The 27,021-nt window shown below is 43.0% G+C and overlaps 1 protein-coding gene across 1 annotated transcript in view; it reads left to right on the top strand.

Annotated features, from left to right (window-relative positions):
* The first annotated feature begins 5,455 nt into the window (after positions 1-5,455).
* FAABTP (fatty acid amide binding transmembrane protein) overlaps positions 5,456-27,021 on the top strand; it is a 53,605-nt gene continuing 32,039 nt past the window's right edge. Inside the window, exons 1-3 of the mRNA XM_089674101.1 lie at positions 5,456-5,586; positions 19,104-19,254; positions 21,516-21,629. Coding sequence (XP_089530227.1) covers positions 19,125-19,254; positions 21,516-21,629 — 244 coding nt within the window. The 5' untranslated portion in view covers positions 5,456-5,586; positions 19,104-19,124. The remainder of the gene's footprint in view (positions 5,587-19,103; positions 19,255-21,515; positions 21,630-27,021) is intronic.

The following is a 27,021-nucleotide window of genomic DNA, read 5'->3' as shown; positions in this document are numbered from 1 at the left end:
GGCGTCAACCACCTCTGACCCTTCCCCTGCAGAGCTGACAGAATCTTTGCCCTAGTGTGGCTCCTGTCCCCTAGACAGACCAGCTGAAGCACCGCATGGCATCTTTTAGTCTGACTGCTTGCATAACCCCTTGAACACATAAGGAGCACTGCTGGTTCAGAGGACAATTCAGCAGAAGAGGCCAGAGAGGAAGAGGAGGAGGTGGAGCAGACAGATGTGGCACAATGATCACCAGCTTTTTGGCGGTGTGGTGGCGGAACAAGCTTCGGCACTGAACCCTGTCCTGCATCCTTCCCAGCTACCAGTGTGTTATCCAGTGTGCTGTGACCATGCCTGCTAGACCACATGGCAGCAGTAATGTGGACCTTGCTGCTGACTGCCCTGTCCAACAAGGCCAAAACATTGCCTTCCACATGATGGTACAGAGCTGGAATGGCCTTACATGAAAAGAAATGTCTTTTTGGAACCTGCCGCTGTGGTTAGCACATTCCACAAATTCATGGAAGGAGTACACTAGATGGAAAGGCAGCAGTTGTAACGCTAGCAATTTGGCCAAGCTAGCATTTAGACGCTGAGCATGTGGATGGGTGGGACAGGATTTTTTTTATGGTTCAGCAACTGGGGTAGCGAATTTTGCCTGGTAAAATCAACAGGTGGTGTACTTCTAGCAGATTGGGTGCAAGGACTTGTGTCCCCCATTGCTATACCATCACTCCTCTCAGTGGAGACTGTTGAGAAGACTTGAGGTTTTATAGTAGGGGTAGAGATCCCAGATGAGGAGCAAGGACTGCACTTTTTTAGGATGTGGATTTTTCAGGTGCTGTTGCCAGTGGGCTGCATGGCAGGTAGTCATATGTCTTGTCAAGCATGTGGTGCTCAAGCGGCTGGTATGCTGGCCACGCTTGATCCACTTCAGACAGAGACTGCAAACAGCAACACTGCGGTCTGCTGCACATGTGTTGAAAAAAGCCCACACCATTGAACTTTTGGAAGTCAGCCAGGAGTCAACAGTGCCCTGCAGCTGTAGAGCTCTGGCGTGTGATGCAATAAGATGGCTGCCCTTATGCCTGCCTTTGCAGGACATCCTGCCTCTTTGCACCCAAGTATGGTCAGTGACCTCTGTCGCAAACGTGTGCACCAGAGACTGACGCAGTCCTCCATTTTGTTAAGAATCTCCATGTTGTCCCTCATTTTTCCCTCTTTCCTCTCTGTTCAGCAACAGTGACATCTGGTTGTGGGTCACTGGCAGGCTAGAGCCAGCAGGGAGCCCAGAGCTATAAAACACCTCTCTGAGCCGGGGGCCTAGCTGTCCAAAGAACCTGTGCAATTTAACACCTCATATAAGATAACGGAGCCTTCCCAGGAGTTCAAGCCATTCCAACGAAGCACAAATCAGATAAACACTTTTCAAAATCCATTTTTCCCCTATGTCTCATATCTTGGAATATGAGAGACTTACATAAAAACCAGACCTATCGTCAAATTGGCTAAGAGAAGCCGAACAATTTGATGGGTCACTCGCCTTGTCTCGAATACATAGGAAAGCCGAAAAATAGATCTCGTGAACCGTTATTAATTCGTTTCTAATCAATCCTCAAACGTGTCTGCATAATAATCTACCCGCGGGTGGAATGTCACTTGTGCAGATGGAAAGTTATGGGCTAAAATATGAGTTATGGGAGATTTTGGCTGTAGTTGAGGTATCCGCCCAGACCACCCCTCCCTAAATGAAGCATTGGTCCTTGGCTTTAGAGACACCCCCTGCTGGGGGACTACAAATTGGGTTGCCAGGCCTAAGAAGAGAAGTTGAAGACGTTTCCCATTTTAACATCAATACCACCTGGGGAGACCCGTGCCCTTTTGCTCTGAAACTTGGATCTGCTAACCCAGGACTTTGGCAAGTACCTTACCCCTTTCACCTCTTTCTGATATCCCTTTGCTGTGCTGTTGGTCTCTGTATTTTTATATATATATATAGTATATATATCTTAGTTACATCTTTTCTGTAAATATTTTTATTGCACCCGTTTGACCTTTTAGTAATAAATCTTTCCTTCTGAAAGTGTTGAACTGTTTCTATAGCGCTTTATTGCAATTTACGAATTCTTGCCTCTAAAGAGAACACTACTATGTTTGTTTAACCCTCTGTATAACTGTGTTATACAGACGATTACCTGAACCATTATAGTGTTATAACTGATATCGCCGAGTTTCCTCTTTCTCTGTACAAAAAGGAGGTGGTGGCAGTGTGAAGGGTTAATTGTGTAATGAACCTGACACAGTAACAATCGCTCAGGCTGCCAGTACATCGATTGTGGTCCAATTAGCTGGAAAATCGTTGTGCAGGGTGCAGCTGGGTGTGGCATTGTTACGCACGTGACATTGCGGTTTTAAATGGGCTAGTCCTTCGGTCACGAGTTTGGTGAGAAGGTCTGGGGTCTGACGCCGCGATCGTGACAACCTCATCATCCCCTCCCTCCTCATCACTGGAGTCAACTTGGCAGTGTGCTGTGGCTGGGGAAACATGACTGCCAATTTATTTTCTCTCATTGGCATCCCCTCTCTCTAGGCTCACATCACTTTCTTTCTCAACCTGGAAACCAACATCAGAACATTCAAATTGCTGTGCAACCTCACGCAGCATGTAACTGACACTATGATCAAATAATTCCGGTGAATCCTCTGTGCATGATGGTGGGGCTATGGAGGAGCAGCTTTGGTGGACAAGGAGCTTGTGGAATAGGCTGCTTTGGCAGCTGCGGAGGAAGGCAAACTAGTATGAGCCTGGGTGACAGAAGATGAGGAGGATGAGTATGGCTTAGTTATTCACTCCACCAACTCTTCTGCATGTTGTGGCTCAATAACATGACCAGCACTAGAAAAAAAGGACAAGCGTGCTTGTGCTTGGTGCACTATAAACTGTTTTATTTATTTATTACAGAAAATAGGGGGTACAGCAATTATGGATTTGTTTTTATTACTGCTGTTGTAGCAAAAAAAAAAAGTCAAAAATTAAGAAAGCCTCAGGAGGAACTGCAATTATGCCCTCAATTATTTTTGTTGCTGCTACTGCAGTGGCAACAATAAAAAATGAAATAAAAAAAAAATTCAGAAAGTAAAAAAAAATAAAAAATAGGGAACCACTGCTGATGCAGAAGGAGGAACACCTGCAACGCAGAAGGGGGAACAGCAAATATGCACTATATAGTTTTGGCGCTGCTGCTGTGGACAAAAGAAATTAAATTGAATTTTAAAAAAAAAGGAAACCACTGCTGCTGCAAAAGGAGGAACACCTGTGACACAGAAGGGGAAACACTGAAGATGCAGCAACAGAACCTGATGCTGCAAACAAATTTTAATATTTTAATTAGAAATTAACAAAAAAAATTTACAAAAAAATGGGAACAGCAGTGACGCAGAAGTTCTGTAAAAACAACACTGACACCACTACACTGCACCCTGTCTCTCTATGGGGAGATTAATTAAATTTTCTAATTTGTTTGATAATTAGGATTTGGACAACAAATGGATTTTGTTCCATTCATTAATTCGGATGCACACGATGCCAGTCAATACTGTCCATTCAGCTCATGCCATTTATCCTGCAGGGTTGGACTGCATCCGAAAATATTGAATCCATCCAATTCGATAATATATAGCAATCTTTAAGAAAAACTGCAAAATGTTTCAAATAAAAAACACAAATGCAGCTCTCTCTTCAGGGTTCCTAAATATTTCTACAAGGAATCTGGGAAATTGATGCTCTGGCTCAACATGTCTACCAAACACTTCATACAGGATACAAATAGATATGAAGAACTGGCAACTCGAACACCTGTGTTCAAAATTCTTCAAATAACGAATGCATCCGAAACTAAATGAAATTTCCAGCGTGCACATATCTAAATGCCACAAATCCTATACATGCACACTGTGCTCTAGGAAGGAATAATTTATTTTACACCGCAGAATCAGCAACATAATCTCAACAGGATTGGGGCCCTATACATACTATGACAATGTATAAACCAAATGATCCTTCTAGAGCAGTGGTTTCCAAACTGCAGCCCTGGGGCCAAATGTGGCCCTTTGCATACTTTCATCTGGCCCCTGGGGCACTATTTCTCTCACTTATATGAGGCACCATTCCTCCCACCGACACCAGCAATGGGACAATAATTTCTCCACTGACATCAACAGTGGGGTACTATTCCTCCCACTGACACCAACGATGGGGCACTATTCTTCCCACTAATGCCAATAATGGGGTACTATTCCTCCCACTGACACCAACGATGGAGCACTATTCCTTCCACTGATACCAATAATGGGGCACTAGTCCTCCCACTGACACCAACGATGGTGCACTATTCCTCCCACTGATACCAATAATGGGGTACTATTCCTCCCACTGACACCAACGATGGGACACTATTCCTCCCACTGACACCAATGATGGGGCACTATTCCTCCCACTGATACCAATGATGGGACATTATTCCTCTCACTGATACCAATGATGGGACATTATTCCTCTCACTGTTACCAATGATGGGACACTATTCCTCCCACTTACACCAACGATGGGGCACTATTCCTCCAACTGACACTAACGATGGTGCACTATTCCCCCCACTGATACCAATAATGCAGTACTATTCCTTCCACTGACACCAACGGTGGGGCACTATTCCTCCCACTGATACCAATGATGGGACACTATTCCTCTCACTGATAGCAAAAATGGGACACTATTCCTCCCACTGACACCAACGATGGAGCACTGATATATCCTTTAATACCAAAGTTGAGACATTTTTTCCTCCCACTGACACCAGTGATGGGGCACTTTTCCTCCCACTGATACCAATAATGGGGCACTATTCCTCCCACTGACACCAACAATGGGGCACTAATATATCCTCTAATACCAAAGTTGGGACATTATTTACTCCCACCGATGCCAAGACATTTTCTGCTCCGACTGGCCACAGCTTGGACCCCCTAACGTTAGAAGGGCCATAAACTGGCCCTTTCTTTAAAAAAGTTTGGAGATCCCTGTTCTAGAGCACAGTGGATGCACGCATAGCATTGGCATTGCTGTTTTTTTGCAACATGGCGGTGTGGAGTAGACAAAGGAGCTGGAAAATTCCCTGTAATACAAACATGTGGAAGGGTACGTTTTACAACTGCCATTTAATAACATTTATTACTGCCTTTTTTCCCACTTTTAGGACCTAGGCTAGGTTCCTCTTGCAATATATTTTATGCATATACTCATAATATACAGGTCTGTAAGCCAAATTACACCGAGGAAAGAGGGACAGGTAAAGTACAGGCAACATATCAGTCCGCTTGTCCGCCTGTCCCTGACGCCCTAATAGTACAGCGAAGTACGCAGCAGCAGAGTGAAGACCGGAAGTGTCGCGCTGAGCCGAGTTCCGCTGCAGTCAGGTACCCGGAAGTAGTGTGTCTGTCATAGAGGATGGAGGCTGCGTGCAATATGTAGAGCCCGGTGTGACTGTGTGCCTTTATTATAGTGCGGGAATGGGCACTGGTACAAGAAGCGAAGGACCTTGTATTCAGGTGCGGGTGGAGGGACTTCTTCTTATTACACTCAGCGTTCTATTTGTGAATTGGCAACTGCATTTGCTGTGGAAAACTGTCTGTGGTGTTTGATACAAACGTTCGAGGTTTCCACGTCGGGGGATGGTTTATGGAACTGAGGAGAAGGAGTGGAGTGATTGCTATTAGACCTCTCCAAGAAAGGTTCAGCATGCCTGATTAAAGCTCCCCACACTCCTTACAATCTGTGCATTCTACAATAGCTGTGTAATGGATCGTTCCTGCATGGCTGGATGCAGATTGAATTGATAGATTAGTAAGGTCCTCATTTAGTAAAAGCAAATGTCACTTTACACATTACATTGTGGCTGTACAATCAGCTTTAGATTTATACCTCTGTAATATATCTACTCTTTCCAGTCACTCATAATCCAGTTAGGCGGGCTATTGCCATATACAGTTGTTGGTAGGTCTAAAAGATTGTACAATCAGATTGTAACATGAGTGGTGATCTTAAAGGGGTTGTACAATCAGACCAGCATAAAACACACTGCAGTAACCAATGGCAACTGACTTTCCAGTTGTGGAAGTGAGATCAAGGAAAGATGACTTCTCATTGGTTGCTATGGAGTCTCCCTCCTCCTCTGTACTGCTGCTGTGTGAGCTGCTCTTGATGATCCCATAATCTGACTGTAATCCTGTTCATTCTTCTCTTGCTGTACATGTCACTGAACTGCCATCTATTTTATCATATTCATGCCTTTTCCTGATGGTGTGAAATGCTGGGCAGCTGTTTTGGGGCAGCATTGGCTATTTGCATTAAATATGGCAGATTTATAAGAGGAGCTCAGGATAGTAATGTGGAGAGGAAGTGTATTGGGGGTGGGTAGATGCATTAATCCTACTTAAGCTGCATGTTTGCTCAACACCCATCACAGAGCACTTCCTATTCCTAATGTTTGCTGCCACCACTAAGCCGCACTTGCTCTAGAGGAAGAAGTGCTCCGTGTGGAACTTTAGGAAAAAACAGTTGGTAGAGCTGGGGCTTAGAGGTAAGTGTGATTTATACATCTCACAGGTGGCTGTTTACCATAAGGGCTTGTTCACACTTGACTTTATTTCTAACTCTTGCCAAACGTCCCAAAACGCCCTATGCGTGGTTGTGAGGTGCTTGCCAAGGGTTAAAACCACACCACAAACTCCTAAAATGAAGTTAAATGGTATTAACACATCGCAGCTGCACCACAAACGCCTGCCAGGCTGTTGCAGAGCAGCACCATAGACTTGAATGGGAGGCTTCAACTCCTCCTGACTCAACACGAGGCATCAGTTTTGCCACAATGCTAACGCTTCCGTGTGAACAGCACTGTGTGCTGCCATGTGCAAAATTTTCATAGGCATTTGAGAAGTTTAAAAACGCTTCCCAAACACCTGTCTGACGCCTTTTGACAAAGCTTGTGTGAACGTAGCCTTAGACATGTGCACCAGTCCCTAGAAATAGGGCTATAGTGCCAGAATGATAGAGAATACAGCAAAATAAATCCTCAGTTATATTATTATGATTAAATGCAGGACATACAGACTGTTTCCAAACCAAAATGTAATACATATGCAAAGGAAAATGGGGTATGCAAATAGAATACCGTTAATTAGAATGATTACAGTTATCAACAATTAGCTGAAATTCTCCCTACCAAAAAAGATCTCACTGTGTGTAGATAAAGGGTGAATGACATAGCTGCCAGCCAACCACATACATTTCTGTCCTGCGCCAATCAATCACATGGCTGGGTGTAGCAGTACTGTACTATTGCATACAAACTGGTAATGTGGCATGCTTGTGGAACACCAATCATGTTTGGGGGACTAATCCACGATGCATGTTAGAGCATAGCCAGCCAGTTTTTTTTATACAAGCAACTTGTAGTACAGGAGCAGAATCTCATTCCCCCCCCCCCCCCCATAGACTTAAATGGGAGCACCTGAAAAACACATGCAATTCTGTCTCAAAGAAGGACAGGTACTTTTCCAAACTTCTAGCAACACAACTTTCAGGTGTAAACCATCCCATTATGATTCTTAATCTTCAGCATTCTCAGACTTTGGGAATCTCATTTCAAAACACTTAGGCGTGCATGAAGGCTAAACTGCGCTAGCGCCATGTGTCCAAGTGATGGTTGAGTACTCATCATAGTCTTTAACAACAAAATGGTAACATTTATTCCCACCTGATGGAATCTTCAGATACAAGAATATATTTGTAACAGGTGGCAAGTTGATATCACCATCAGAAATGTCTCCAGCTTCTGTTTCTATAACTATTTCTGAACAGGAATCATTCATTCACCTAACATGAGAAGGTCCATCATAGCTCAGAAGAGCAAGTGAAGATGATAGCAAAGTACAGGAGCTGACCTAAATGTATACAAATAGAGCAAAAATATCTTTTATTAGAAATCACTGTAACATGGAGGTCGGCAAGCTGTCTGTCGCAATCTACACATTAATCGAAGCGACTGGTAGGTCTTGTCCTTGCCTTGCCATTCCTTGCCGAATATGTAGCAGGACCAGGCATGGGGGCGACATTTACTGGAACTGGTCCCCTGTATTGTCCGCCAGCAGATGGCTTCTGCTCCTCTCACTCCCTCTGGTATTCAGCTGCTGCAGGAGGAAAACACGGGATCGTTTCTAGCAAATGCTGCACCCGCCGTCCCTCCTGTCCAAGTTTCCCTTCTTTGTGCCCAGACCGCCCTGTGTGCTCCTCTAATTACATCCTCCTTCTCCCTTTGCAGCGCTGAAGGCGATCAACTCTGGATAGAGAGTGGGGTAAGGAGCCAGAAAGTATGTAATTTACCAGCCCCTTCCTTTTCTGAAAGAACACAGAGTGATCAGTATCTAACCCTAAGGCTTCATGTACACGAGCCTACTCTGACCGCTGGCCACTGGGAAAAGCAAACCGCGGCAAAAACACAATACTGCGGTTGCCGCATTTTTACAGTCTTTTGCGGTTTCCCGCAGTCGGCGGTCAAAGCGTTCCTAAATTGAACTCGATTCTTTCGCGTTCAGGAGAGGGAGGTTTAACCTCATTTAAATGTGGCACCTCTTAAACTCTGCTAAAAGCCTATGTGTACATGGATACATGGACTTTTATGGAGTTGAGTTTAGGAGCTTTGGTAAAAAAATAAGTTGGCCTTATAAGTTTCTTGTTTTGGAGAGATTTGGTTTTCGTGGTCCATTTGTAGCAGCATTAAAAGCCCTCCACTCCTTCCTCCCGGGTCAAGCTGGCTTCGTTCTTATCTCCTTTTCAGATGTCTAATGGTACTCGCCAGGGCTGTCCTCTTTCTCCCTTCCTGTTTATTCTCTACCTGAAACCCCTGGCTATCGCTATCAGATCCAATCCAGATCTTCAGGAGATACGTACCCATAATGGTGATTTTAAGCTGTCCGCGTTCGCAGATGATATTTTGCTATCACTGACAGAACCCCACACTACTCTTCCTGTTCTGCATCATATTCTCCAACGTTTTTGGGCCTTGTCAGAGTATAAGGTTAACATGTCTAAAACTGAAGCTTTACCTCTCCACATACCCTCTCCGTTATCTTATCTTCTCTTCAGTCAAATTACTCATTACTCCTTGAGGTATTTGGGTACCAACCTTACCTCTTCCTACAATACCCTTTATGAAGCTAATCTCCCTCCCGCTTTTTCATGCAATTTCTCAATCCGTAAAGTCTTGGGACAACCTTGCCATTTCCTTTCTTGGAAGGATCAATGTACTGAAAAGGACTATACTGCCCAAGCTTTTGTATTTGTTTGAGATGCTCCCTGTTACTGTACCTATGTCCAAGCTCTGTTCCCTTCAGAAGTCTCTTTATATGGCATAATAATTCTCACCGCGTTGCCTGTTCAGTTCTTCTCTCCCTTCGATCTGGAGGGGGTGGTTTGGAAGCTCCAGATATAGTGTCGTATTATTTGGCTACTCATCTCCGTACCCTCACCTCCTGGTCTTCTCAGTGCCCCCCTAACAAATGGTCCGAGATTGAGTGGCTGCAGCTATATCCATTGCACCCTTGCTCTTTACTCTGGTCTATGACAGACACACAAATCTCATCCTGTAGGCATCTTATGCTTGGGCCTATGCTTTTTTCTTGTGGGTACGTATGTCCATATGGAGGAGGTGTAGGAGTAGATTTGCCCTGACCTCATCTTGCTCACTTCTGACCAATGGCATGCTTAATTTTAGTCTTCCTGATAGTTTGACCCCGGCCCATATAAGTCCCCGGGCTAAAGCCAGCTTGTTTCAATTGCACCACCTGGTCCACCCAGTGATCCGAAAGCTTAGACCCTTTACTGAGTTACCAAAATCTTCATGCATGCCTCCTCACCAGTTTTATGTTTACCTACAGATACAGCATTTTTTCTTTTCCAAGATCCCTTCCCTGACCCTAGAGAAGCCTACTCCTTTTGAATGTATCTTTATCCAGGGTCCATACCAACGGGGCTTAATCTCTTCTATCTATAAATTGCTTCAGGACGCTTTCCCCATTTTACTGAAACACATCTGTACAAGCGGAAGCGGACCCGAATCCTCCAACAAGATATCCCCTTGGATAAATGGAGCAGGATTTGGGAGGATGCCTCTAGATCTTCCATATGTGTGGCATATAAAGAAAATACTTATAAAATGTTGTTTTGGTACAAGACTCCTGAGGTTCTCCATGCGTGCAGTCCGAGTGTTTCTCCTGTCTGCTGGCGATGTGGCAAAGACATTGGCACTCTTCCACATTTTTTGGCTTTGCCAACACATTGCCCCTTTCTTTAGTGAGGGCATTAGTTTTTTTGCGGTTACTTTTACAGGTCCATATCCGTTTGATCCCATTAACTTTTTACTGGGCCTACATTTTACAGGACTCTCTAAATATGTCAAGAAACTGTCTTCTCATTTCCTAAAAGCAGCCAGGAGAATCATTCCTATGCACTGGCTTTCTACTATGCCTCCTACACGGTCGGAATTGGTTAAGGTTGTTGCTGAGATTAGAAGAATAGAGTACCTTCCTGCTATGCAAGCTAATCTTGTCCCCCTTTTTGAAGCAGTGTGGGAACCATGGGATCTATTCATTTCTGATAGGTCTACTCAGATGTCTGATATTGCTAGCCAATCCACTGTTATACACTAACATTGTATGTATCTGCAATATCATCAATGAACCTGTCTTTTTCTTCTTTTGTTGATTTGTGACTGTTACTTAACAAATTTATGCAACATTTTGCTTGTTGTATGCCTTTTAAAACTCAAAAACTAACTTGGGAAAAAAAAAATATATTTTTATAATAAAATTGTAAATCATAAAATAATAAAAATAAAAAATGCAGTTCCTTACCCTACTGACACTGTCCACTGTTAAGGTAGACTAAGTTTATATTTTTACAGTGACATTTGTTTTCATTATATTTTTTTAAGTTTTTCTTACTTTTTAATTAACCCTTACTAGTTAATTCCTTAAAAAAAATCATCGCTGAGCCCCGATCTTTCATGTTGTTCAGGTAGATCTCCACCTCTGAAAGGTTATGTACCCCTGTTCTAACATTTCTTTTGCAGTTGCATATTGTAACCTTTAGCTAGTCTCATTCTTGGTCAGGATGCTTGAAACAATGTTATCTGCAGGATATATTTTTAAAGCTCAATTAAACTTTTTTGTTTTAATTTTTCTTTTTTTTTTTTTTTTTTTTCTTTTGAACAAAGCAGTCGCTGACAGTGGAAACAGTGGCCTCCCTGGACAGAGACCACTGTAAAGGGGGCTTTAAAAGGGTAGCTTATAGAAAATATAGGGTACTATAGTTTGTCGCCTTTCTACGAGCGCATGCAAATTTAAGGTTTGACATGTTTGATATTTATTTACTAGATGCAACCTCATCTTTTAGATTTTACAAAAAATGAGGTTATTTGCTATTTTGTGCCCTAAAATTAACTTTAGGGTCTCTGCTTTCAGAAAATATATAATGTTTGGGGGTTTGTGTAATCTTCAGGCCTAAAATTATTTTTTAAACGTGTGCTAAAAAACACAAAGAGGGCTTTGGCAGTGGAAGGGATAAAAAATAACCTGCACACTCCCCTTTCCTGACAAGCACACAATCGGTGTTCATTACACTGCAAGGTCTCTCTCCTCCCTGCTAGTCTCTGGGAGTGGTGCTGGAAACAAGCAGAGAGGTAAGGAAGAGATAAACTGCGCAATGTTAAAAATATTAAACATTTAAATCAACATAAAGCACCTTTTTGTTTTTAAAAGCCCCTGACATTCCTAAAAGCACCCCAGAATTTTTAATCTGGACAAGTAGATTGGGACACCGATTTAACCCCTGTAAAAGTATTTTTTTCAAAAATTTCCACACCCGTTTCTTTATAAACTCATTTGGTTTTATATCAGTTGTTTTATATTGTCTTAAGTGTTAGCTGAAGTTAGGCTTTATTTTGTTAGTTTTTTCTATGTAATATCCATCTAACACTACCATCTACAGTGGCAGACATTATGCTGTTTAACCGCTTGCCGCCCTGCCACTGTGTTTATACGTGTGCAGGGCGGCAGTGGAGCGCAAAACCACGTTTAAAAACGGGTTCCGCGCTCCCGACACTTTCGCGGGCAGGGGGCGCGCGCGCGCGCGCCCGCCGACCCGCGGGTGATCCGATTCGATCCAGGAGGGATCAATCATTAGATTTCAGCCAGTGATTTCTGGCTGAAATCGGATGATCGGTCCCTGTCCTATCCTGTCCTGTGTTGATATTTACACAGGGCAGGATATGATGTCATTCTTCTCTGCCTGGACACATTCCGTTCCAGACAGAGAAGAAGAGACATTTAAACGTGAGTAAAACACTACACTAACAGTTAGAACACACTCTAGGACACATTTAACCCCCTGATTGCCCCCCCCCAGTTAACCCTTCACTGCCCTGTCACCAGTGTACCTGATCAGTGAAGCGATTTTTATTGATCACTGTATCAGTGTCGCTGGCGACTTCCAATAGTGCTAGCGCCCCTCCCAGATAGCGCCAGTTTGCCCCCCAGTACACCAATAAAGCCATTTAACCCCTTAATTTCCCCCCCCACCCCCCCGGTTAACCCCTTAACTGCCCTGTCACCAGTGTCACTGATCAGTGAAGCGATTTTTACTGATCACTGTATCAGTGTCGCTGGCGACTTCCGATAGTGTTAGCGCCCCTCCCAGATAGCGCCAGATTGCCCGCTAATACACCAGTAGTCCCGTCTAACCCCTTGATCGCCCCCCCCCCCTCCCCGAGTTGACCCCTTCACTGCCCTGTCACCAGTGTCACTGATCAGTGAACCAATTTTTACTGATCACTGTATCAGTGTCGCTGGCGACTTCCGTTAGTGTTAGCTCCCCTCCCAGATAGCGCCAGATTGCCCGCTAATACACCAGTGATCCCGTCTAACCCCTTGATCGCCCCCCCCCCCCTCCCCCCTGAGTTGACCCCTTCACTGCCCTGTCACCAGTGTCACTGCTCAGTGAACCAATTTTTACTGATCACTGTATCAGTGTCGCTAGCGACTTCCAATAGTGTTAGCGCCCCTCCCAGATAGCACCAGTTTGCCCGCTAGTACACAGATAATCACATTTGACCCCTTGATTGCCAGGAACACGCTTACTTGCACGCTAAACCTTCATTGCTAGTATAGTGTCTGATTGGATCAATATCTTTGATCAGATCAGCGCTATACCAGCATTCACATTACTTTAGTATCCCCAAAAACGCAGTGTTAGCGGGATCAGCCCCAACACCTGCCAGCACCTGCGTTTAGCCCCTACGCCCCCCCCTTCTCCCCCGGCAAGTGCAGTGTCAGTAGATAACTGTCACTTGATACATATTACACACAAAACCGCAGTGTTCACAGAATCAGGCCTGATATCTGTTAGCACTTGTCGGTAAATTTTTTGTAGCGGTTCAAGCAGTCCCTGACAGCCAGGCGCTCTTTTTCCCGTGAGTCGCACTAGGTACCTGTAAATTTAGTGGCCAAAATGTCTAAGCAAAGGTACACTAGTGAAGAGGCCTATAGGATTCTGAGCATGTCAAGTGAGAGCGAAGGGGAAGACTCACTGGCAGAATCAGGCTCAGAATACGAACCTATAGACAGCAGCGGCACCCTGACAGCTAGCTCAGGCGACGAGGAAGTGGTCCCTGCTAAGGTCAGGCGTACCCGATCCCATTCACAGGTTGCTGAGGTGGTACAAATGCATGATGACTCTCATATGCAGCAGAGTGCCAGTACTAGTGCCGCAGTATCTTTTGGTGAACTGGCGAGCACCAGCGGCCTAGTACGTCCTGGTCGTAGGCATACCAGCACTGCAGTATCACTTGGTGACGTGGCGAGTCCCATAAGTGCAGTACAAGCTGGTGCGGTGGCGAGCACAAGTAGTGTCCCGCGGCCACCAAGAATTCGCAGACAGGCCCGTAGAGCCCCTAGTGTCCTTCCGGATGTGCTTGCAAATCCCGATTGGCAGCCCACAAATTCTGCAGCACCCGTACTTCCCCCATTCACTGCCCAACCCGGAATTCAGGTGGAAACAGCAAATTTAAATACTCCCCTTAATTTTTTTGAGCTGTTTTTCACAGAAGATCTTTATGCATTGATTGTGGATCAAAGCAATTTATATGCACGCCAATTTATCGCCGCCAACCCAAATTCAAACCTTGCCAGACCATTCGCATGGAAACCCATTACGGTTTCCGAATTTAAAGTTTTTTTGGGCCTAACCATCAACATGGGCATTAATGATAAAAATCAATTGCGGTTGTATTGGTCCACCGACCCTCTTGTTCACATGCCCGTGTTCTCTGCTGCCATGGCCAGGCATAGATATGAGAGTATAATGCGTTTTATGCACTTCTACGACAACTCACTCAGTCTTCCTCGGGGTGACCCTGAATTTGACCGGCTCCACAAAATTCGGCCCCTCGTAAATCACTTTAACCAAAAATTTGCAGATGTGTATACTCCCCAGAAAAACATCTGCATCGATGAGTCCCTCATTCAATATTCTGGCCGCCTTGTAATCAAACAATATCTCCCCAGCAAGCGTGCCAGATATGGGATCAAGATGTATAAGACCTGTGAGAGGGCAACAGGCTATACATGTAAGTTTCGGATTTACGAGGGAAAAGATAGTTACTTGGAGCCCCCCGGATGCCCAGACTACATGGGGAGCAGTGGCAAGATAGTTTGGGACTTGGCGTCATCCTATTTCCACATGGGGTACCACTTATACGTGGACAATTTTTATTCAAGCGTGCCACTATTTAGACATTTGTTCAATTTGGGAATTTGCACATGTGGCACTGTGCGATCTAATCGCCGAGGCTTCCCCCAACGGCTTGTAAATACCCGTCTTAAAAAGGGGGAAAAAGCCTGCTTGAGAAATGAAGAATTGCTCGCAGTGAAGTGGAAGGACAAACGGGATGTTTACCTCCTGTCTTCCATTCATGCAGATACGACCGTCCAAATTACCACGGCAACTGGTGTTGTTGAGAAGCCCCTCTGTGTCCACGATTATAACCTTAACATGGGAGGGGTGGACTTCAATGACCAGATGATGCAGCCATATTTAGTTTCCCGAAAATCCAAACGCTGGTACATAAAAGTGTCAGTTTATTTATTTCAATTGGCTCTATATAATGCTTTTGTTCTCTATAAAGCAACTGGACATAGTGGATCATACCTAAATTTCCAGTTAGAGAACATCAGGGCCCTTTTGTATCCAGAAGGTGTTGTGCCCCAAATCCCTCTCCCAGATGCAGTTAGCCGTCTGCATGAGAGACATTTTCTCGATACCATTCCTGGTACCCCAACCCAAAGAAGACCCCAAAAAAGATGTCGTGTCTGCAGCAAACGTGGAATTAGGCGTGACAGCCGCTATTGTTGTCCCTCCTGTCCTGGCCAACCTGGCCTCTGCATCAAGCCCTGCTTCCGCCTCTACCATACACTAGTGAACTATTAGTATAGGGTACAGCACGGCACAGATCAGGGCACATTTACACAGGGTCTCAAAAGATGTTCGGTAGTCAGGAAACTGGCTATCGCATTTGGAGAGACCCTACCAGCTGTTTAAATGTTTGAAGTTTGGAAAAAAAAGTTAAAAAAAATAAAAAAAATAAATAAAAGTACAAATACCCCCCAAAAAAATAAAAAAATGTAAAAACCAAAAATAGTTATAGTTTTTTTTGTTGTTGTCATTTTTGTGATTGTTCGACTTTCACTGGTTTATTGTTGTTTTATTGTTAACCATTTCTGTTTGCAGGAATGCTTTCAGCTGCAGCGCTGACCTGTTTATTCTGACAGCAACAGGAACTTGCTCTCAGAATAGACATAAGTCAGCGTGAGCAGCGCTGTTGGATGAGATTTTTCATCCGCAGTTATAAAAAACAGAATATATGCCAAAGCATGGGGGCCTGGGGTGGCCTGTGGGTGGATGGCCCCTATGCTTCGGCATATATATTTTATATTTGTTGGCACATTTCATGTGTGCCCACCATTAGAAGTGGGTGGATTGAGGGAGGTTTCTAATGGTGGGCATACCACCACACACTTTTCCTTATAAAGTTGTTTTATTGAGTTTATGTTTTATTGTTAACCATTGTTGATTTTTTTGCAGGAACGTCAAACTGCAGCACTGACCTGTTTATTCTGACAGCAACAGGGTCTTGCTTTCAGAATAGACATAAGTAGGTGTGTGCAGTGCTGTCGGATGAGATTTTTCATCCGCAGTTAAAAAAAAGAGAATATATGCCAAAGCATGGGGGCCTGGGGTGGCCACTGGGTGGATGGCCCCTATGCTTCGGCATATATATTTTATATTTGTTGGCACATTTCATATGTGCCCACCATTAGAAGTGGGTGGATTGAGGGAGGTTTCTAATGGTGGGCATACCACACACTTTTTCTGGCAGAGATTTCTTCTCTTTTTTTTCATTCAGCCCACAGGCTGCATAAAGAAAAAAAGAACATAGCATATACACCCAACAAGGACCAGTGACGTACTGGTACATCACTGGACTTTGAATGGTTATACCAGGGTGATGCCTGCAGCTGCAGGCATCATCCTGGTTTTATTTTTTTCAGCCGGAAATGGGCTTTCATGTAAAAGCATTCCTAGTGGTTAATTAGCTGCAGAATTGCCTTTACAAGCAGCGGGAGAAAATGGCCCCCCCTCCCCCTCCCTGAGATTTGCTTTCCAAAAAGGGGTCATTTGGGGGTGTTTGTTCTATCCTGGTATTTTAGCACCTCAAGAGATGTGATGGGCGGTCAGAAAGTAAAAGCTGTGTAAATTTCAAATTATCTATACCATAGTTTGTAGACGCTATAACTTTCACACAAAGCAATCAATATACACTTATTGGGATTTTTTTTACCAAAAACATGTAGCAGAATACATTTTGGCTTAAATTTATGACTAACTTTGAGTTTACGATATATTTTTTATAGCTGAAAGTAGAAAAAATTGTTTTTTTTTCAAGATTTTCGTGTTTTTTTGTTTATAGCGCCAAAAATAAAAAGCGCACAGGTGATCAAATACCACCAAAAGAAAGCTCTATTTGTGTGAAAAAAAGGACGTAAATTTCGATTGGGTACAGCATTGCATGACCGCGCAATTATCATTTGAATTAGTGCAGCGCTGTATAGCAAAAAAAGGCATAAATTACAGTATCTATACCATAGTTTGTAGACGCTAGAACGTTCACACAAAGCAATCAATATACACTTATTGGGATTTTTTTTACCAAAAACATGTAGCAGAATACATTTTGGCTGAAATTTATGACTAACTTTGAGTTTACGATATATTTTTTATAGCTGAAAGTAGAAAAAATTGTTTTTTTTTCAAGATTTTCGTGTTTTTTTGTTTATAGCGCCAAAAATAAAAAGCGCACAGGTGATCAAATACCACCAAAAGAAAGCTCTATTTGTGTGAAAAAAAGGACGTAAATTTCGATTGGGTACAGCATTGCATGACCGCGCAATTATCATTTGAATTAGTGCAGCGCTGTATAGCAAAAAAAGGCATAAATTACAGTATCTATACCATAGTTTGTAGACGCTATAACGTTCACACAAAGCAATCAATATACACTTCTTGGGATTTTTTTTACCAAAAACATGTAGCAGAATACATTTTGGCTTAAATTTATGACTAACTTTGAGTTTACGATATATTTTTTATAGCTGAAAGTAGAAAAAATTGGTTTTTTTTCAAGATTTTCGTGTTTTTTTTGTTTATAGCGCCGAAAATAAAAAGCGCACAGGTGATCAAATACCACCAAAAGAAAGCTCCATTTGTGTGAAGAAAAGGACGTAAATTTTGTTTGGGTACAGCATTGCATGACCGCGCAATTATCATTTGAATTAGTGCAGCGCCAAACAGCAAAAAAAGGCCTGGTCATTAAGGGGGGTAAATCCTCTGGGGCTCAAGTGGTTAAAGGTGGCTTTGGTGCTCCTTCATAGATACAGTGGTGGGGAGTGGAGCCATGCTAAGGCCTTAATCATATTGTAGATAGTGTCCATAAAACGCCGAGACGTCGAGTACAGTCATTGCGAGGATCATATGTATTTGCGATAAGCAGAAGCCATTAAACCTCTACAAATCAAGTGAGAGGCTAACAGATGCCATGGTTGTTACAATTTAAATCGCTATTCAAGGAGTTACATGGGACAAGGGACAGATGAGCAGAACTGGATGTGAATTGTCTACATCTGGAGCCACTCATCTGTTTCTAATCACATGTAACATCTTGGAGGCCTGTTTACATACACAGCTGTGGTCCGTGTCAGCTGCTCATTGATTTGTACAGGCTTGCTGACTGAATCTTGGTGCTGTATGGCCTTGATTTACTGTGTGAATTGGGAATACAGGAGGTGTGCTGGATCCCCAGTCAAAAATAAAGAGAAACAAAGCCCAGAAAGAAAACTAATACAGCCACCACAAGGACCGGTAAGCAGCAATATATTACATTTTTGCTCTTGAATTTCGATAGACTTTAATAAAGCAAACCTTAAGTACACGATGAGTTAAAAAAAATGACCAGAAGTCATGAGAATAATAATTTCTTTCAAACTCAGCCCCAAGATTTTCCTAATGTCTGACTTTCATGCACTGCTCTGCATTACTTCCATTACAAATACAATTATACAGCACAAAATCTGTTCTACTCATTGCAGAGTTCCTGTGTCTGATTTCACGTACTACTTATGTAAATGCAAGCTGGTAGACCATTTTATTGTGCTTTTTGGATCTGCCGCTGCAAAATCAATACATTTCTAAGGGCTGCTAGGTGAGTAGTATGGCTAGGCATTTTTTAATTTTAATGACCTACAAAAAAAAAAAAAAGTTAATGTGGTTGCTGTGTATCGAGTGCCTGGTTTAGGTAAGTACTATGGACCATCTGAAGGCTCACTAATATAAAAATGTGCTGTTTAATTAATAGTGGATGTGATGCAGTATGGTAACGAGTGTTGTGATTACATTCTAGGTGATTTGTTGATCTGCCCTTATGCTGTATATCCAGGACGACGTCTACAAAGAATATGTAAACATGATGATGAACATAGTCATTCTATCGATGATTCTCTGCATATCATTGTCTTTCTGGATAATATCTATAACTGCAAGTACCTATTATGGTGAGCATTCTGTTTGGGGGTAAATTGTGTCTAAAGGAAATATGGTATATTTTGATGTTCTGCTGTGTTTCCCTCATTCGTTTCTCATAAAGATAAATTTATATTTTAAATATTATGCTTCCATGGTCAATACTTCTTTACAAGATCTTTGTTGAAATTTCAGCAGGGTTCCCTGTGCATTGATATGTTCTTCCTGTTAGTGAGGTTTGTCACTGAATGCCACACATTCATATGTACTGGCAGGATAAAACAGACTGTCGAAATCTGACCCACTTAAATCCATTAGACTCCGTTCACACTGGTGCACTTTTGGTGCGCTGAAACATACTTTTCCAGCACGACAAAAGTGCATGAAAACTATTCCTCTTTAAGTGAGAAGTGTGTGTGTTTTTTTTTTTTCCAAGTTGGATACTTACCTAGTTGGATGCAGCATTGGTCCAATGCTGCATCTGTCCCCCCACCAGCTCTAAGGATGAGAACTCAGCGATCACGAGTTCTCAACGCCACTGTCTGTCAGTCACCGCTCTCTGCTTTGACGCCCCTGCGCTCCCTGGAGCGCTGGGCTGTGGAGGATGCGGTAGCAGCTGCCTCAGGCATTCAGGATTTCACTGATAGACTGAGCCAGCTGCCGCTCCAGACTCTGGGCGATCTTTTCCAGCCTGGACCGGCTGAGTGACATTAGCCGACAGGGGGCTTCAGCCTGCTGTCAGCTAAAAATGGGTCACAGAAGTGCAGAATGAACTGTACTCCTGTGATCCATAAGAGAAGTATTGCAAAAGAGCTTTGGCTGTACTTATCCTTTAAGGCTACTCTCACACTGGAAAACACAGCAAAAACGCACTCGCGGTGCGTTTTTGATGCAGTTTTAAAGTCACTTGTCACACGCTTGTAAGAAATGCACCGCAAATGTGGCAAAAACGCATAGCGGTTTTTCCTGCGTTTGTGGTGCTTTTTTTTTTATAAGACCTATGGCTCAAATGTGCGTTTTTGTTTTTGCCATGTTTTCCATTTATTTCAATGGGAAGGTGTTTTTATTTATTTATTTATTTATTTTTACCACACCAAATGTACACCAAAAAATGCAGCAAGCAGGGTTTTAAAAATGCATCTGACCCACAACGGATCAGTGTAAAGAGTTCCATAGAAATACATGGTCACGTGGTTTTTTTCCGCTTTTTTTACACGCAAAAGCGGAAGAAAAACAGATCGGTGTGAAAGCAGCCTAGATCCTATGCAGCTGTTCACATCACTGCGCTGTAGGTGTGCTGTGTTTTGAAAAAGTCCTGCGTGCTGCATCTTTGCTGCAGTTTTTTAAAAGCGGACTTTCCGCTCCAAGCCAATAGGAACAGACCAAATGTGCATCAGTGGTAGTACAGAGGCAATCACACTTGTTAAAATGCTGGTAAACAATTACATATACCCAGTGAAGTGACTGGCCTTTTTATCTGTTGTCTTCTCTCTCTTGTCTGAGAGTTCAGAAAAATAGGGGCAGAGAGTTGAGGTTACAGCTGACAACACACAGGAACAGAGCTGAAACTGTCATTTTGCTGGATATCCCTTCCCCTGTCACCATTTTTTTTTTTCTTGGTGTCAGATAAACTTGTCAGAGGAATGAAGCCGCAGACAGAAATTACACTTTGTGCTCTGAATTGGGACAAGTACACACTACAGAGGGATATGCTTTATTATATAAAAATACTCTATACACATACACCACTTAATGGCCCTGTAATCTGTTTTTCATTAAATTGTTTCTTACTGTGTTTTTCTGCTTCCTTGTAATGTCCTGGGTGAGATTCTAAACCTCTCATCTTCCCCCCAGTTTGTTTGAGACAAGCAGAGCAGGTTAGTTGTGGTCGTGCATGTCTGCTGCATGCACACTACACACCTCATAGTCCATGGTCTCTAGTCCATCTCAAGAGTAGGAAAGAGGGTGGCTATGCTTTTGCTTATAGTGGGAACATGGAGAACGAACATAACCACCCTCTAGTCTAACAGGAAATCAAATCACAGCAGCAAAACAAAAAGAATTTAGAGATTTGGAGGAAGCTGAAAACAATGGAAGGTGTTTTTGAGTTAAGACTGGAATGGAATATATTTGTAAAACCAGAGCTTAGTGTCACTTTTGACTGCACATGATTTTAGCTGCACAATTCAGTTACTAAAATTATCCCATGTAATATATTTTAGTGTAAGTAATAAATGTAAAATTTTCACCATTTATTATTTTTTTTTTTTTTTTCATCCTCCTGTTTTATTAGGTACACTACGTCCAATATCGCCATGGCGTTGGCTGTTTTCTGTGATTGCTCCAATTATTATTGTGTCACGTGGACTAAAAAAGAAGAGCTTAGATAGTAGTGGAGCTCTTGGAGGTATGTTTATAGTCTTCACTGCCTCTCTGGATTTTGCAGGAGTATTGTTTGCAGTTCCTGTACCCGAATACAGTCAAGACAAGTAATTAAAATCTGAGACAAAATGCATAAATGTGAAAATCTATAGTTTGGCATTACCTAATGAAATACTGAAGTACTATTGAAGAGGTGTAAATGTAACCTTTTATTATATTATAATTTCAGAACTTTTTCCACCTTTTAATGTAACCTAGAAATTGTACAACTCATGAACAACAAATTGAAATGTTTTAGGTGGAGGGAAGTAAAAAAAACACAAAAATAATATGGTTGAATAAGTGTGCACACCCTTAAACTAATACTTTGTTGAAGCACCTTTTGATTTGATTCCAGCACTCAATCTTTTTGGATTTCACTCTTATCACCACGGTACACCTTGACTTGGCAATATTTGCCCACTCTTCCTTACAAAAACACTCCAAATCTGTCAGATTTCGAGCGCATCTCCTGTGCACAGCCTCTTCAGATCACCCCACAGATTTTCGATCATATTCAGGTCTGGGCTCTGGCTGGGCCATTCCAAAACTTTCATCTTCTGGTGAAGCCATTCCTTTGTTGATTTGGATGTATGATCGTTGTCATGCTGAAAGATGAAGTTCCTCTTCATGTTCAGCTTTCTAGCAGAAGCCTGAAGGTTTTGTGCCAATATTGACTGGTATTTGGAACTGTTCATAATTCCCTCTACCTTGATTACGTTGAATAAAAACAGCCCCAAAGCATGACGCTGCCACCACCATGCTTCACTGTGGGTTTGGTGTTCTTTTGGTGATGTGCAGTGTTGTTTTTGCGCCAAACATGTCTTTTGGAATTATGGGCAAAAAGTTCAACCTTGGTTTCATCAGACCATAACACATTTTCCCAAATGCTTTTGGAAGACTTCAGATGTTGTTTTGCAAAATTTAGCCGAGCTTGGATGCTTTTCTTCGTAAGAAAAGGCTTTCGTCTTACCTCTCTACCACATAACCCAGACATATGAAGAATACAGGAGATTGTTGTCACGTACCACACAGCCAGTACTTGCCAGATATTCCTGCAGCTGTTTTAATGTTGCTGTAGGCCTCTTGGCAGCCTCCCAGACCAGTTTTCTTCTCATTTTTTCATCAATTTTGGAGGGACGTCCAATTCTTGGTAATGTCACTGTTGCGTCATATTTTCTCCACTTGATGATGACTGTCTTCACTGTGTTCCATGGTATATCTAATGCCTTGGAAATTCTTTTGTACCCTTCTCCTGTCTGCTACCTTTTAACAATGAGATCCCTCTGGTGCTTTGAAAGCTCTCTGTGGACCATAGCTTTTGCTGTAGGATGCAACTAAGGAAATGTCAGGAAAGACCTACTAGAACAGCTGAACTTTATTTGGGGTTCATCAGAGGCACTTTAAATGATGGCAGGTGTGTACTGACTCCACTGTAACATGACTTTGAATGTGATTGCTTAATTGTGAACATAACTACATCCCCAGTTAATAAGAGGGTGTGCACACTTATGCAACCACATTATTTTAGTTTTTTTTATGTTTACTTAACACCCCCCCCAAAAGAGTTCAGTTTGTCTTTCAATAATTGAGTTGTACAGTTTATAGGTTACAATAAAGGTGGGAAAAGTTGTGAAATGATTTATCTTTTTTTTTTTTTTACATCACAGAAACCTGACATTTTAACAGGGGTGTGTAGAATTTTTATATCCAGTGTGTGTATATGTATGTGTATATATATGTATGTGTAACAAATTATGCACTGATTTGCATGTTCATGAGGGAAGTAAGTATTTGATCCCCTATCAATCAGCAGGATTTCTGGCTACCAGGTGTCTTTCATAATAAACTGAGATTAGAAGCAGTCTCCTAAAGGGAGTGCTGCTAATCTCATTTTGTTACCTGTATAAAAGACACCTGTCCACAGGAACAATCAAACAATTAGGTTCCAAACTCTCCACCATTGCAAAGACCAAAGAGCTGTCCAAGGATGTCAGGGACAAGATTGTAGGCCTACACAAGGCTGGACTGGGCTACAAAACTATCGCCAAGCAGCTTGGTGAGAAGGTGACAACAGTTTGTGCAATCATTCCCAAATGGAAGAAACACAAAACTGTCAGTCTTCTTAGGTCTGGTGCACCATGCAAGATCTGACCTCGTGGAGTGTCAATGATCATGAGAACAGTGCGGAATCATCCGAGAACTGCACGTTAGGATTGTGTCAATGATCTCCAGGCAGCTGGGACCACAGTCACCAAGAAAACAATTGGTAACACACTACACTGACAAGGAGTGAAATCCTGCAGTGCCCGTAAGGTCCCTCTGCTCAAGAAAGCACATGTCCAGGCCATCTGAAGTTTGCCACTAAACATCTGAATGGTGCAGAGGAGTTCTGGTTGAAAGTGTTGTGGTCAGATGGGACCAAAATCAAGCTCTTTGACATCAACTCAACTCGCCGTGTTTGGAGGAGGAGGAATGCTGCCTATGACCCCAAGAACACCATCTCAACTGTCAAACACAGTGGTGGAAACATTCTGCTTTGGGGGTGTTTTTATGCTAAGGGGACAGGACAACTGCATCAAAGGTACGATAGACGGGGGAATGTACCGTCAAATCTTGGGTGAGAACCTTCTTCCCTCAGCCACGGCATTGAAAATGGGTTGTGGATGGGTGTTTCCAGCATGACAATGACCCTAAATACAGGGTCAAGGCAACAAACGTGTGGCTCAAGAAGAAGCACATTAAGGTCCTGGAGTGGCCTAGCCAGTCTCCAGACCTTAATCTGATTGAAAATCTGTGGAGGGAGCTGAAAGTTTGAGTTGCTAAACGTCATCACCAAACCTTAATGACTTGGAGAGGATCTGCCAAGAGGAGTGGGCCAAAATAATCAATCGGTTTCTCAGTGTTACAATACACCTACCTTCAATTTTTAGACTTATTATTATTATTATTATTATACAGTATTTATAAAGCGCCAATAGTTCACTCAGCGCTGTACATTACAGACAGAACATGTGACAGAACAATACCAATACAATGCAAAACATGAGGGGATCGAGGGCCTTGCTCTTTCGAGCATACAATCTAGGAGGGAGGGGATGGTGGCACAGGAGGAGATAGCTGTGGGGGATGGAGTGGTAGAAAGCGTGGAGGAGGTCGGCAAGTTAGCAGGGGGTGGGGTAGGCTTCCCTGAAGAGATGGGTTTTCAGGGTGCGCCTAAAGGAGAGGAGAGTAGGTGATAATCTGATGGGTTGGGGCAGGGAGTTCCAGAGGATGGGTGACACCCTGGAGAAGTCCTGGAGGCGGGCATGGGAGAAGGAGACCAGGGAACTAGAGAGAAGGAGATCTTGTGAGGAGCGGAGTGTGCATGTTGGGTGGTACTTGGATATTAGGTCGATGATGTAGTCCAGGGCAGTATGGTGGACAGCTTTGTACGTCAGTGTTAGGATTTTGAATCTGATCCGTTGCGCGATCGGAAGCCAGTGGAGGGATTGGCAGAGGGGGGTGGCGGAGACGGAGCGGTTGGAAAGGTGAATGAGTCTGGCAGCCGTATTCAGGATCGACTGAAGCGGGGATAGCCAGCGGCGAGGCAGGCCAGTGAGGAGGGAGTTGCAGTAGTCGAGTCGTGATATGATGAGGGAGTGGATGAGCTGTTTAGTGGTTTCTGGAGTTAGGAACGTGCGTATTTTGGCGATGTTGCGGAGGTGGAGTCTGCACGAGTTTATTAAAGATTGGACTTGGGGTTGAAAGGATAGGTTGGAGTCCAGAATGACACCAAGTACTCTGGCCTGCAGGGCGGGTTTGATGGTAGCGTTGTTTGATGTGACGGAGAAGTCAATGGGGGGTGGTGTCCGGGCTGGGGGGAAGACGAGAAACTCGGTTTTGGAGAGGTTCAATTTAAGGAAGTGGAGTGACATCCAGTCTGATATGTCGCTCAGTAGGTGTGTGATTCGGGCTGAGACCAAGGGGGTGAGGTGGGGGGTTGAGAGATAGATTTGTGTGTTGTCGGCATAGAGGTGGTAGTTGAAGCCGTGAGAGTGTATGAGTTGGCCAAGGGAGGAGGTATAGATGGAGAAGAGAAGGGGCCCGAGGACAGAGCCTTGACTGATCATTTCTTTGTGAGTGGGCAAACATTCAAAATCAGCAGGGCATCAAATTCTTATTTCCTTCACTGTGTGTGTGTGTGTATGTATAAGTGTATGTGTAAATATATATATATATATATATATATATATATAATATATAAAATACATGACCAAAAATATTGGCACCCCTGCATTTCTGTCATATAATGCACCACTGCACCCAGAAAATTGTTGCAATTACAAATGTTTAGGCATTCTCATTCTTTCTTTTGTTTTTATTGGTATGAAACAAAAAATGGAGAAACAAAAAGCCATATCTGACACATTGCACACAAAACCCCAAAAATGGCTTGGACAAAATTATTGGCACCCTTAATTTAATATTTGGTAGCACACCCCTTGGAAAAATAAGCGAAATCAATCGCTTCTTGTAACCATCAACGAGTTTCTTACACCTCTCTACTGGAATTTTGGACCACTCTTTTGTTCACCTACTTCTCCAGGTCTCCGTTTTGGAAGGGTTTCTTTTCCCAACTGCTCTTTTGAGATCTCTCCATAGGTGCTCTATGGGATTGAGATCTGGACTCATTACTGGTCAGTTCAGTACTCTCCAGCGCTTTGTCTTAAACCATTTCTGGGTGCTTTTTGACGTGTGCTTTGGGTCATTTCCTGTTGTAAGACCCATGACCTCTGATGGAGACTAAACCTTCTGACACTGGGCAATACATTGCACCTCAGAATTCTTTGATCGTCTTCAGATTTCATAATGCCATGCACACGGTCAAGACATCCAGTGCCTGAAGCAGCAAAGCAACCCCAAAACATCAGTGAACCTCCATCATGTTTGAGTGTATGGACTGTATTCTTTCCTTTTAAAGGCCTCATTTCTTTTTCTGAAAACAGTAGAATGATGGGCTTTACCAACAAGCTGTAGTTTTTGTTTCGCCTTTCCACAGCACATTCTCCCAAAATTGTTTTTGGCTTCCTCTGGTACGTTTTGGCAAACTCCAGTCTGGGTTTTTTATGTTTCTCTGTCAGCAGTAGGGTCCTCTTGGGTCTCCTACAACAGCGTCCCTTTTCATTCAGATGGTGACATATAGTCTGAGCTGACACTGTTGTACCCTGTGTTTGAAGTTCAGCTTGAGTTCATCTGGAAGTTGATAAAAGTTCTTTATCCACCATTTGAACAATCCTTCGCTGCAATCTTTGATCATTTTTTCTTCTTGACAATGTTGCGCACAGTGGACACAGGAACATTAAGATCTCTGGAGGTAGACTTGTAACCTTGAGATT

The sequence above is a fragment of the Staurois parvus genome, unplaced genomic scaffold (assembly GCF_062004578.1).
Source record: "Staurois parvus isolate SC_StPar_1 unplaced genomic scaffold, SC_StPar_1.0 ptg000147l, whole genome shotgun sequence".
Classification (NCBI taxonomy): domain Eukaryota; kingdom Metazoa; phylum Chordata; class Amphibia; order Anura; family Ranidae; genus Staurois; species Staurois parvus.
The sequence above is the reverse complement of the archived record's forward strand: the minus strand, read 5'-3'. Positions and strand labels throughout refer to the sequence as shown.